This window comes from Ovis aries, chromosome 24 (assembly GCF_016772045.2).
Source record: "Ovis aries strain OAR_USU_Benz2616 breed Rambouillet chromosome 24, ARS-UI_Ramb_v3.0, whole genome shotgun sequence".
NCBI lineage: Eukaryota > Metazoa > Chordata > Mammalia > Artiodactyla > Bovidae > Ovis > Ovis aries.
The window spans coordinates 13,555,489-13,569,430 of NC_056077.1; the positions used below are offsets into that span (position 1 = coordinate 13,555,489).

The 13,942-nt window shown below is 37.3% G+C and overlaps 1 protein-coding gene across 10 annotated transcripts in view; it reads left to right on the forward strand.

Moving 5' to 3' along the window:
* The window catches only part of MRTFB (myocardin related transcription factor B), a 296,817-nt gene that overhangs the window by 156,816 nt on the left and 126,059 nt on the right, over positions 1-13,942 (forward strand). For 5 of the 10 annotated variants that reach the window (XM_042240564.1, XM_042240563.2, XM_060405986.1 and 2 more), the window contains exons 3-4: positions 4,481-4,697; positions 11,190-11,252. The exons of 1 other annotated variant lie outside the window; for it this stretch is intronic. In XM_042240564.1, the coding sequence (XP_042096498.1) occupies positions 4,544-4,697; positions 11,190-11,252 (217 nt within the window). In that variant the 5' untranslated portion in view covers positions 4,481-4,543. The remainder of the gene's footprint in view (positions 1-4,480; positions 4,698-11,189; positions 11,253-13,942) is intronic. 4 more of the 10 variants (XM_042240566.1, XM_060405987.1, XM_060405988.1 and 1 more) reach the window with 1 other exon arrangement.

Sequence of the window (13,942 nt, forward strand, 5' to 3'; positions counted from 1 at the left end):
TTTAATGGTTTTTCCAGAAATTATAATATACAACCTTAACTTCTCAGTCTGTTTCAAATTAAAATCATACAACTTCCTTATAATGTATATAGAAATATAAAACTGCAGTAATGTGATTATCCCTCCCCCATCTTTTATAGTATAATTGTCATATATGTTACATCTACATACTTTATAAACCCAATAACACAGTGTTATAATTTTTACTTAGAAAGGTAATATTAAGGAAATCAAGAGGAAAAAACTAGTATATTTATCTACCTGTTTACCACCTCTGATGCTTTTCATTGCTGAGATCCAAGTTTCTATGTGGTATTACTTCCCTTCAGCCTGAAGAAATTCTTTTAGCATTTCTTGTAGTGTGTGTCTCCTGGTGACGATTTTGCCTTCATTATTAAACGGTATTTTTGTTGGGTATGGAATTCTGGATGGACAGTTGTGGAGACTCTGGATTCTCTAGAATAAGGTTCCCTCTTACAGTATTATTTTATTTTAGGAGGCCATTAACTTTGCTAAACTCACTTTTGCAAACTGTTATCTTTCCAATGGTGAGCAGCAGGTAAAATCTCAGCTCTTTCCTTTTTGCTTTAATAAAAGGAGTTAGAAGTTTGTCCTGCATGTGCATAATTTAGGCGTCAGCCAGAGAAGTGGGCAGTTTATACACAGAATTTAGAACCTCCTCCTCTATGGGTCTCTCCTTTTTGGGAACTCTTTTAATATACAGTGTGTCAAGAGGTGGATCTGCATGTCCATGGTCAGTTGGCTTGCAGCAAAGGTGCAGAGACAGTTCAGTGGAGAAAAGATAACCTTTTCAACAAATGGTGCTGGAACAAAAAGATACCTTATCCCAGAAACAAAAAGTTGTAATTCATATATCGTAGCAGATATAAAAGTTAACTCAAAGTGGATCATGGACTTAAATGTAAAATCTTAAACCATAAAACATCTAGAAGAAAACATCGGAGATCATCTTTGTGATCTTGGGTTAATCAAAGATTTTTATGTGATACATAAAAGAAAAAATTGATAAATTTGGCTTCATAAAGTTAAAAACATCTGTTCTCTACAAAGCACTGTTAAGAACGCAAAAAGATAAGCCATAGACCAGGGGAGAATACAGGCATACCTCAACAACATTGCAGGTTTAGTTCCAGACCACTGTGGTAAAGCAAATACCGCAGTAAAGCAAGCCACAGAAATTTGGGTTTCCCAGTGTATATATAACTTTACACCATACCGTAGTTCATTACATGTGTAATAGCATTATGAGTGAAAAGACAGTTGATATATCGTAATAAAAATTTTTGTTGTTGTGTTCGGTCTCTTAAGTCATGTCTGACTCTGCCACCCCACGGACTTCAGTACACCAGCCTTCCTTGTCTTTTACTGTTTCCTGGAGTTTGCTCAGACTCATGTCCATCAAGTCAATGATGCCATACAACATCTCATCCTCTGTCGTCCCCTTCTCTTCCTGCCCTCAATCTTTCCCAGCATCAGGGTCTTTCCCAGTGAGTCACCTCTTCACCTCAGGTGGCCAGAGTATTGGAGCTTCAGCATCAGTCCTTCCAATGAATATTCAGGGTTGATTTCCTTTAGGATGGACTGGTTTGATCCCCTTGCTGTCTAAGGGACTCTCAAGAGTCTTCTCCAGCACCACAGTTCAAAAGGATCAATTCTTTAGTGTTCAGCATTCTTTATAATCCAGCTGTCACACTCGTATATGACTACTGGAAAAACCATAACTTTGACTGTGCGGATCTTTGTCAGCAAAGCAATATCTCTGCTTTTTAATACACTGTCTAGGCTTTGTCATAGGTTTTCTTTCAAGAACACCTTCATGGATCACAGCCTTGTTGTGGTGAAGGGGCTTGCATAACTCAGTGAAGCTTTGAGCCATGCCATGTAGAACCACCCAAGATGGATGAGTCACGATGAAGAGTTCTGGCAAAGTATGGTCCACTGTAGGAGGAAATGGCAACCCACTCCAGTATTCTTGCTTGGAGAACCCCATGAACAGCACGAAAAGACAAAAAGATAATATCAGAAGATGGTCCCCACACGTTGGAAGGTGCCCAATATACTTCTGGGGAAGAACAGATGGCAATTGCTAGTAGGATATTTTAGTAATAAGTATTTTCCATAGGACTGGAAAAGGTCAGTTTTCATTCCAATCTAAAAGAAGAGCAATGCCAAAGACTGTTGAAACTGCCGTAGATTTGTGCTCATTTCACTTGCTAGCAAGGTAATGCTTAAAATCCTTCAAGCTAGGCTTTAGCAGTGTGTGAACCCAAAACTTCCAGGTGTACAAACTGAAGTTAGAAAAGGCAGAGGAATCAGAGATCAAATTGCCAACATTCGTTGGATTTTCCCATAGAAAAGGAATTCCAAAAAAAGATCTGTTCCTGAGAAACCTGTATGCAGGTCAAGAGGGAACAGTTAGAACCTTACATGGAGCAACAGACTGGCTCAAAATTGGAAAAGGAGTATGTCAAGGCTGAATATTGTCATCCTGCTTATTGAACTTCAGTACAGAGTACATCAATGCAAAATACCAGGCTGGATGAATCACAAGCAGTAATCAAGATTGCTGGGAGAAATATCAATAACCTCAGATATGCAGATGACACCACTCTAATGGCAGAAAGTGAAGAGGAACTAAAGAGCCTCTTGATGAAGGTGAAAGGAGAGTGAAAAACTGGCTTAAAATTTAGCATTCAAAAAACTAAGATCTTGGCATCTAGTCCCATTGCTTCATGGCAAATAGACAGTGAAAAGTGGAAACAGTGACAGATTTTAATTTCTTGGGTTCCAGAATCACTGAGGATGGTGACTGCAGCCATGAAACGTTTGCTCCTTGAAAGGAAAGCTCTGATAAACCTATCAGCGTATTGAAATTAGACTAATGGGCCTCACTTCAGTATTGCTGTATACTGGGGAATAGGGAGGCCCAGAGAGAGAGAGAGAGAGAGAGACGGGCAATGGCCATTGCTAAAGCCATCAGAATGCATAACATTTATCAGTGAAGGTGGCCGTCTTATGTGGCATCCCGAATAGTTTCAGCAGTGATACTGAAGATCACTGACCATAGACCACCATAACAAATTTAATGATAAAGAAGTTTGAAATGTTTCAAGAATTGCCAGCACCACAGAGTGAGCAAATGCTGTTGGAAAAATGGTGTCAATAGACTTGCCTGATGCAGGGTTGTCATAAACTTTTCAAGATTTGTTTTTTTGTTTTTAAATGTAGTATCTGCAAAGTGGAATCAAGTAAAGCATAATAAAACAAAGTATGCCTATGTTTACAAGTCACATGTCTGATAAAGAACTTTTGTCCAGAATATGTAAAGAGTTCTTGAAACAATAATAAGAAAATAAAACCATCTATTTAAAAATTAGCTGAAGATTTGTTCAGATACTTACCTGAAGAAGATATACAGATGACAAATAAGCACATTGAAATATGCTCAACATCATTAGGGAAATGCAAATTAAAACAAGATACCACTACACACCAATTAAAAAAAGTAAAAATTTTAAAACTGGCCATAACCAAGTGTTGGCAAGGATGTAGACCAACTAGAATTTTCCTCACTGCTGGTAGGAATGCACAGTGGCACAGCTATTTTGAAAAATAGTTTGTTAGTTTCTTTAAAATTTATATATGCAGCTGCCATACAATCTAGCCTTTCACTGCTATTTATCGAAGATAAGTGAAAGCATCTATACATATAAGAACATTGATTGCATCTTAATTTGTAAGAGTCAAACACTGGAATTAACTCAGATGTCCATCAATAGGAGAGTGGATGAACACACTGATTCAGGATGCTACTAAGCAGGCAGCCTATCAGATGCTTTGCCATCACTTGATACGGACCATCATCCTTTTAGCTTTCAGCTTTCTCTGCAGTTTTCTTTTTGCCTGCTGCCCAGCCCCTAAGCCAGTGTAACATATTTAGGGTTTTAATTGTGGCTTCGGTACTTCTGTTCCCGAGTTTCTGTATTAGTCAGAATGAGCCAAGTTATGCTATGATAGTAAATAATCCCAAATCTCACTAACTTAAAGTTTTGTCTCTTTGCTGTGAACTGTATGTCTATTGTGGGTTGGCTGAGAGTTGTGTTCTCTGTTCTCACTCTGAGACCTAGGCTGATGGAGGAGTCTTTATCTGAAACATTGCTGGTTGCTGGGAATGTGGACTTAAGTATTAACACCAATAGCTGTAACTTCCTTTGATGCATAGATTAAAAAGTATGCAAAATACCTTTCTGTATTTATTTACGTAGGTAAACATGTTATAAAATGGGAGGTATATTATTCCTGTATGTTGGACAAGGAACCTGAATCCAAAGAGAGGAAAAGGAATGGCAGTTGCCACACAGCAGTGAAACGACGAGAACTCAGGGTTCCCATTTTAATACTTTTGTGCAAATCAGAAAAAGAAATGTACCATCTATTCACACGTTCTTTATTTTGTCAGTCTCTCCAGCAGACCACATTTAAGAGGCGTCTCATACCAGCTGCTGCTGGTGGCAGGGACACAATGGATCACACAGGGGCACTGGACACCGAGGATGAGCTGGGACCTTTAGCCCATCTCGCTCCAAGTCCTCAAAGTGAAGCCGTTGCCCACGAATTCCAGGAACTCTCCTTGCAGTCCAGTCAGCACCTGCCTCCTCTTAACGAAAGGAAGAATGGTGAGTTCAGTGTGTGCATGGGAGCTTGCCTTTTTGTGAGCCAATGTACCCTCTGGTAGTAATTTGTTGGTCAGTTCCACTGAGCAGCCTGTTCCTGAGGAGAGAACCTCTGAGGGGTGCTGGCTGGTTTTGAGTAACAGCCAGGGTTTCACGTGCCATTCAGTTCTTTCATCATTTCCCCAGCATCTCTAGTAGTAACATTATCTTTGGAAATAAGTTTTAGGTTCAACCACTTTAGCACAAGCAGAAGGTCTCAGGCTAGTGTAGCATTGGAAAGCAGCTTTCTGTGCTGACTCCAGGGAGATAGACTGGACTTGACTAGATTCTCCTGCCGTGTTCCCTGTCTCCAGTGTGCTGCACCTTAACTAGAATTGCCAGCATTTGCGCTCTCAGTGATCACTAAGAAAGTAAGAATTTCTTGAGTATTTTTTATATTAACGAGGATAGGATATGGCTGTATTCTCAGTCTTCAGCTGGCTCATACTTGTATACAAAATGAATAGTTTCTGTTCTTTGTTACCTGTTCCGAAAATTCTCTTGATTAATCAAAGACTTTCTGGAGTCTCCAGAAGGCACAGTACTGTCAGTTTTTTAACAAAAATGAAGAGAGATAGATGAGATACATCTGCTTTATAATACTTAAAACATAAAAACTAACAAAGTGTTAAAATTTACAAACTCACTAAGCGTATATATCAAAGGGCAGAATTAAGAATTTCAACTGGATTTGCCACACTTCCATAGTTCTCATGAATCTTCCATTCTCAAATGTGTATTTTAATTAAAAGCCAGAAGAAATAAAACTTGCCCTGTGGAGCACTTCTGTATGTATCTTGTTATATCTTTCTGGGTTCTAAGTGTTTCCTGATCCTTTTCAAATAATGGCCTTTTCTTATTCAGGAAAATGGGTTTAAGACACTGCTATTCTCAGCTCTTCAGTACCTGATTTTGGGTGGAGTGTCCTTATTTTCCCTTCCAACAAGATATCTGATGTGTATTGGGCACAACCCTTGTCTGTGCAGTTGGTATAAAGCAACGTCTTGCTCAGGCCTGTCAAAGCTGTCTGGAGGCTATGGTTAGGTGGTAATTGCTTTAGAACCTTCAATCATTTAGGAGCCTAGCTTTGTCTTAGACAGTAGGGTAGAATATAACCACATTTACTGAAACATGACTAAATTGACCACATTTACACAGTATACTTAGACCAGTATCATATTCAAATTATTTCCCTCAAAAAACCCCAAAATGAATTGAACTTGTATAAAATTTCAGTAATACACAGTTGCTCAAGAAAATAGTCATATGTAGCAGAGGAGGGAGGTTTAAGGGGAAAGTTTTTGCTTTGTGGGAATTTTACTTGATGCAGCTTGCTGCATTCCCTTGCAAGAGTGTTCTCTTGAATATTTATGCCTGAACATAAGGTAAGCCCCAGATATGAGCTGGTTTTCCCCTTATAAAGTTTTAGAGTGAGGGAGATGAAATGGTAGAAATTTGAATTCATTAATTTAGTTACATGTATATAATTAACACCACATATTATGAAGCAGGGCAATAATATAGAGAATTTGCTTTATCCACACTCATATTTCGTAAAATCATCTTGCCTAAACTCTGTGTGTTTGTGTGGTGTTTTTATCATCAGTAGGAACCCCCCTGCATCATTCGTGCAGCACTGAAATCCAGGGTGCATCTTCGTTTGTGTCTCTCTCGTTTGAGTTACACCGGTTTTTAAGATTCATGCACGATCTGACACTGAAGGTTTTATGTCTAAACCGCAAGTACCATTCACAGAACAGTGGGGCTGTTTTTCATGTGTCCTGCAGTGTTGTATTTATAATCACTCATGTTTGATTTGCAGTTGATCATAACATTTTATGAGCCTGTAATTTCTGTTATAGAATTTAATCATCTTTTTTTTTTTTTTTTTTTTTTCCTGAGTAGGTAATACATGTAACTGGTTTAAAATGTAGGGGATACCAATGACTACACAGTGAAAAGTCAGTTACTCTCCTGGTCTTGTCCCTCAGCTACCCAGTTACTTCTCCAGAATTAATTGCTCTTACTTGTGTCCTTTCTGAGAGAATGGTATTTGACTACCTTTTTAAAAGCAGCGTCTGAAAATCTTCTTTCTTTGTAACAACAGCCAACACTTCATTTTAAGGTTATCTGGAAATAATGTGTTGGTTCTGTTCTTCCTTTTTTCCCCTGATTCTATTAAAACATTTCTATAAACAGACTAAAACTAGCTTCTAAGGAAGTTGATTTTTAAGCTAATGCATTTTCCTCAAGTGCTTTTTTGTTCAAGATTAAGTAAATTAAAGAGCATCTCATTATACACTGTGTAAGGACTCAAATATAGACAGTCTCCTCTTTCTTAATATGTGACTTCAGAAAGTTAAAAATCTTACCTTATATTCAGGCATATTATACTCTAATTTCAAGCTTATGAGATGTTAGCCTAATTTGCATATACCTTCCAAGACGTAAATGAATTGTTGTACAGCTGTCAAAAGTACAGGTTTTTGGATACGGGAATGTGAAGAGTAGATCCACATTAAACAACCTATAGTTGGAAAAACCATACCTTTCTTACTTTGGTGATTTTTTAGTGTTTATTCTTCATCTTTTTAGGTCTTCTTAATGCCATCTTTAAATCATATCAAGTACAAAATGTAGATGTTAGCCTCAAAATTAATTAATAGGAAGTACTATATTGGGCTTCCCAGGTGGCGCTGGTGGTAGAGCCCTGCCAGTGCAGGAGACATAGGAGATGCGGCTTCTATCCCTGGGTTGGGAAGATCCCTGGGGGAGGGCATGGCAACCCACTCCAGTATTTTTGTTTGGAGAATCCCACGGACAGAGGAGCGTGGCAGGCTACAGTCCATAGGGTTGCAAAGAGTCGGAGACAACTCAAGCGACTTTAGCATACGTAGCAAAGTACGTTTAGATATTTTGAAATAATCAAATATAGATTTTTTGTGTGTGTGATTATGTTTTATTGTTGTTTGCTAAGCTTTTGAATTTTGCATGTTAGAATTACTTTTCTTTTGGAGAGGAAATGAAGATATTTCAGTTTGGGGTTGGTATGTAGACAGATTGTATCACTAAATAGTTTGTAAATAAACTTTATAAGGAAAATGGAGTTGATACCGAAGTACAGTAATAAGTCTAGGATCGTCTCTTATTTTTGATTAACACTGACATTGGCAGTGGTAGTGGAGTGACAGAATATTCCCACTGCTGGGGTAAATATGAAAGATGTTTAGTAAAGGTAAGCTAGGGCTTTCCTTTACCCTTGAATGTGGCAAAATATCTCAAGTTAATGGCATTTCAGCAGTAAGTGTAGCGTTTAGGCAATTAACTCTTCCCAACAGGACAGTCTTCCATAAAGGAAAGTAGATATATTTTTACTAAATAATGTACCTTTACTAAAACAATGCATGTTGTTCAGTTGCTAAGTCATGCCTAACTTCTTGGGACCCCATGAACTGCAGCATGCCAGACTCCCCTGTCTCTCAGAGTCTGCATACACAGGAAAATTGAGCTCTGTTTTGACATAATATATACATAATAGATCCATTTTCACGTTTCCATGTTAACATTTAACATGTTAACATTTAACGTTAACATGTTAACGTTTCCATGGTTAACACTGAGAAAAAGAGGGTTTTCAGTCAGAGGGAAAGTTAGTTCTTTTATTGTTTATAAAAGAAAGCCTTAGGTGCTCTAAGGTGAATTTCACTTATAAAAGCAGGGAAAGGCAGAATAGATGGAAACAACATACCTGAAAGAGCTACAGCTCTTTGTCTGTGCCCACACTTAGCTGAGACCATGAGGAAGAAGCTTTTCATTCATGAGGTCATTTAAGACTGATAAGTGTGCTGGTTGGTGAACTTAAGCTTTTAGCTCACTACCAGCATTATCACAGAGTAAACCAATAAGTTGACATAGATTCCCCCCTCATAAAGAGTTCCTGATTTTAGGACTTCTTTGCACGTCTCTGAAGATCTCATCATGTTAACATGACTGTAGACATCCCACAGGCCACCTGTCAGTATCACGTACTGGGAAAATGAGTATCTGCCACCTTTCCCTTTCTGTATTAGCAGGCTTTTTGAAACTGTATGTACTACTAAATAGTCCCGTGTTTTAGGCCTTCATAGAGAAGAGTGACTTATTTGTTATTCTTACTTTAAACTTTGGTATCATTGGTTACTGCACTTATTAGGTCTTTGAGCTTGTGGGCCCATCTTGAGAACTTTTTTTAAAGATTTTCCATCTGTTAAATGGGTCACACTGAACAGTTTTAGACTTTGCTTGTTCTGTTACAGAGAGAAATTGATTTTTATTAATTTTGTTATTAGAGAGAAAATAATTTATTCCAAAGTTTCTTACATGCAAGGAATTCAAGGTGGCTCTTTACATTGGATTCAACACAGGCAAACAGTCTGAACTTTGCATGGAGCCCAGCCAAAGGAAATTGCGTGCTTTATACCATAGAAAATAAGTTGTATATGTTCACAGCTTATCTTTTCTATGGGTTTTACTTTGAAAACAATTCCCCACACCTCATTAACCTTTAGACTTTACTGTCAGTCTAGGTGTTTGGAAGAGCTCAAAGGTGCTCAGGATTTGTCTTGTGTAAAACCCTGTTTTGTAGACTATGCACCAGCTGATATGGACTAGTAAAGGTTGATGAAAGAGAAGATAGTTCTATTTTTCTCTGGAGCAAACAGTGAGACATGAAATTCTCATAGTGTAACAACTGGGAACAAAATAATTGGATGCTGAGTAGCCAAGACGTGAAACTGTAGGATTCTTGCTTTCCCTTTCTATAACTAGAGGTAATAGAAATGAATAATTTTATGTAAAATTATTTTGTCATTGACTTTATAATTAACATATTTAGGTTCTTCAATATTTGAAATAATTCTCAAGGATATTGATAAACATTCTGATACATTTAGATAGATTTCTCTTCCGACTCTCAAGAGTTACTGAGGAGTACTTGGACTAAGACAGATATGTACTCTGTAACTGTAATTTTCCTTAGTTTTTATTATATTTTTAAAATTAGTCTTTAGGATGTAAACTAAACACAATTAAAGGTTTTAAAGTTAGCTATAAACTTCTGGGCAGCTGCAAATGAAATTCTTGATTAATTGTGGCAGCTCTCATTCTTTTTGTTTGTGACGATTTCTTGGAGCCTTCAAAATGAAAAGGAAACCATGTAAGTAGCTTAAGGGTGAGGTCCTCTCTTTCACAATGGTCTTTATAAAGTCTCCTATTAAATAGCATATTTTGTTTCACAGTATAAATAAGCACCTGTAACCCTGTCCACCTTCCTTTTTCTACTGTGGATTTCTTATTTGGATAGTTTTGCTGTTACTGAGAGTTTCGTTTGCTTCAGTGCATTGCTGGACACACCCAGACAAAGCATACATCGAGGGAGGGTGGAGGCTGGACATGAGCTCACAGCCTCCGTTTGTAGCGGCAGTGTCAGAACACTAACTTAGGAGTGCTTTAGTCATCATTATCACTGAGGGGATGGGTGAGGCTTACTACAGTTTCAGAAACACATCAACAAGACAACAGGCCCCAGTTACAGTGCCCTTGAAGCCTCATTTTGAGTTATTCTTCCAGTCTTAAAAATTGTGTCCTCTTGCAAAAATTCCTTTGAAATGTCAACAGTTAACATTTATTATAAGTAAGCTTTAGAACATAATAGTAATTAGCAGTTTAATCCAGTATGAGACATCATTATCTTAAGCCACATTTATGTAAGATTTTTACAAGACTTTCCTAGAGTCATGTAAGTACATTTTTTTCTTATATAGGTTTGATAATTTTTGTAAAACTAGAGTCCACCATATGATATATATTAGTCACTGGAGCAGTGAATAAACTGAATCAATTTATTGAGAAACAGTCTCTCTCCTGTCCCTCAGAATGCAATTTTTAAAAAGAACATATGTAATATGAATGATTAGTTAATAAATGTTACTCAGTTATAATTCCCTATCTACTTAGGCCTTTCAAGGCTACTTGGTATTGAATAGTTTATAATCAGACATTTTGCTGGGCTGAGAGACTTTGTTGAAGTTAAGTCAGGGTTCTTCTCACTTAGGTCTGACCCTAATCCAACCGTAGGGACCTCCTCTAGCTACAAAGGTAGAGAAAGGGTAGATAAGGGATGCCTGCTCTCTACCATAACCTGATAAATATACAGAGTATACTAGAAAAAAGTGACCTATGATTTTTTTCTTTGTTATTATATTTTATTTTAAGGCATCAGTAATGAAGTATTATTGTGAAAGAAAGCAAAAGGGCAAATATGTTGGAGTAACAAATGAACTGTAATTTTCTCTTTGGTTTATAGTTAATAATCACCCAGACTAATTAGCAAGTATCCTACCCAGTGTTTATCTAACTCCTTTACATTAATCCATACTGCTGGCTACCCTCACCTGCTGCCCTCACTGTTATTAACAGGAAGTATAGTCTTTTGGGAGTCAGGACTCCAGCCTCCTCTGCTGACTCAGTCTGTGAGCATGGGTAAGTCTCGAGCTCTCTGTGTTGCGGTTATGCCCGTTGTAATTGTAATATTCATATGGCAGCTTTCAGCCCATGTGTCTTCTCTGGCTGCCCTTCCTTGTTACATCGTGTGTTCTTATATCTCATCTATCACTTTTGCCTTGTGCTGTTCATTGGGCAGCAGAAACAGAAAGAATGGAAGATAACTTCCATCTCAGTTAACCAATGGAATTTTCCATAGATACGAATTAGTAATGTCACTGTCTTTAATACATTCCTCATAGATGTATTATTAAACATACATGCCAGCTCATTCAGTTAGTCAGACTCCCCTTCCCCCATGTTTAAAAGGAAAGAGAAATTGGCTCAATTTGTGTTATCCTAAAAAGATTACATCTAATGTGGAATATGCAGTGTCATTCTGTTCATGGTTTTCAAGGGTTGGCAGGTATGTGTGAACATTTTTATAACAGGATCAGACTCAATTAAAAGACAATATTTTAACTTTATATTAAACCCAAATCATTCATGTCCTTTTCTGGTTGCTTATGTTGTTGTTTTTATTAAGAAAATGCTAATCGTTGGGTATCTGTTTCACTAACTTAAATTTTTGATCTATGACCTCTGTGTTTAGTAAAGTCTGATCACAGCGTTTTTGCCTTTGGTTCTTATAAGTTAAGTTTAAAAACTGACAAATGTTAGAATTTTTCAGTACTCTGAAGAATTGAGATTTATCGCTACAAAATAGGAGACATTCTTTGACAATCCTTGTTCCTGACACAGCAGTTTAGAAATGTATCGATTAGAGCAGCCATCATATACTATATAAGAGAAAAGTTTGCCATATCAGAATGCTCAGCTTTCCCAAAATATTAAAAGAAATTAGTATTTCAAGAGTAGAAATGGGTTTACTTTTTATTATTAGAAAATATTTATTGACTGATCATTGTGTCTCCCACTGTAAATAATTCTTAGATCTTAGGCTTCTAGTACAGTGTTGGCAGTTCAGTAGGAAATTCTCATAAAATTGTTAGACTCATAGATCTTTCAAAGTAGTTCCCTCAGCTAAAGAAATTAATTTAGAGATGATTCTCTCAGATAACTGGGAGGAAGAAGAACCTAATTTTAAAGAGCGAGTGCAGAGATAAGCCTGCTCTGTGGCACTAGACATGTGGTCTGAGGGCACACAAGCATGTGTCTGTCATCTGTAAATAGGAGTCAGTTAGGTGTACAGCCCAAGTTACTGGAGGCTTGAATGAAGTAAAGCACTGATGGTCGCTCCATGTACATGACACAGGGTAAGTACTGAGAACATGCCATAGGCACCCAGCCTTGCATGCTTGATCTTAAAGTAAAAAACCATGAAATAAGCAGTGGTGAAGCATGCACAGTGGGTAAGGACACCAACTCTGGAGCCATCCCGTCTGGTTCACCGTGACTAGCCGTGTGAACTGAGATGAATTAATTGTCTACTTTTTGCCTCAGTTTCCTCCTCTGTAAAATAAGAACCATATAGTACCCACCTTACGGGGGTTGCTCTGAGGGTTGAATCAGTTCATATAAGTCAAGTATTTAGAACAACATGGTCGTGTAATTAGCACTTTATAACTATTCATTATTATTGTGTTTATTTTAAGGATATAGTATTTAAATTCATACTTGGGAAATACAGTTTTTCAGGGTTCCACCATGGTGTTTGATACCTTACTGTTTCTTGCAATAGTCCCAGTAATTTTGGCCCCCATTTGCATACATATTTCTTTTTAAAAATGTCAAAATGACATGCAGTTTTTGAATGTTTCGCTGTGTACCTACATAACAATTGAAGAGCACTTATGTTGTGGGAGCTAAGCAGGCGAATGTAGTAGGCACGCATTTCCCATGAAGTTTGTCTCCCTTGTTGGTACTGCCAGTTCCCACAATCCTAGCATTCCCTGGGCATCAGTCAGTGTCTGCAAGGAATGACTTTCAAATATTAAAGCATGTGAAAAGACAAACAGGCCAAAACTCAGAGCTCTCTAGGGACTATGACCTCCAAAACAGACTCCGTTCTGACATTTTCACAGGCCGCTTGAAGGAATTCCAGTAGGGTCATTCCATTTGGTAAACTCCTAAACAAACCCTCTGTCATCAAGGACTGATTTATAGATTTTTCTTTTTCTTACATAGTTGTTCTGAAGAGATTAAGATAGTAGATATGATTGCTGAGACTCTTTCAAGCCGTCTGATTGTATATGATAAGTACTGTACAGAAGACTTTTGGTATTTTGAAGTAATAAAACAGTTATTTGTTATGTTTAAAGAGAGTTCTTGCTCTGAGTTGTCTCTTAAATTTTTTTCTTTTTTGTTTTGATTCCAGGAAATCTATGTCATAATCACGTCTCTAAATTAAAATTCTTTCATTTATGAGCTCAATTATTTAACAGCAAAATTAATTAATTTCAGAAGTGATCTTTTAAAAAACAAATGTATGTATTAAAAATATGTACATAATGACTTGTCTCACAATGACTTTTGAAATATATGAAAACAGAAACAGATCTAGTGATGTAGAATGTTCTTGGTGTGATGGCAGTTGTTTAAATGATGCTTCAAGGTCATAGGGTGGGGGGACAGATCTGTAAATTGTTTTTTAATTAATCCGAATTCTGTTAATATATTGTGTATTATGAGGCATTTCTTTAAAAAAAAAAATAGTGGTAAACATAAAT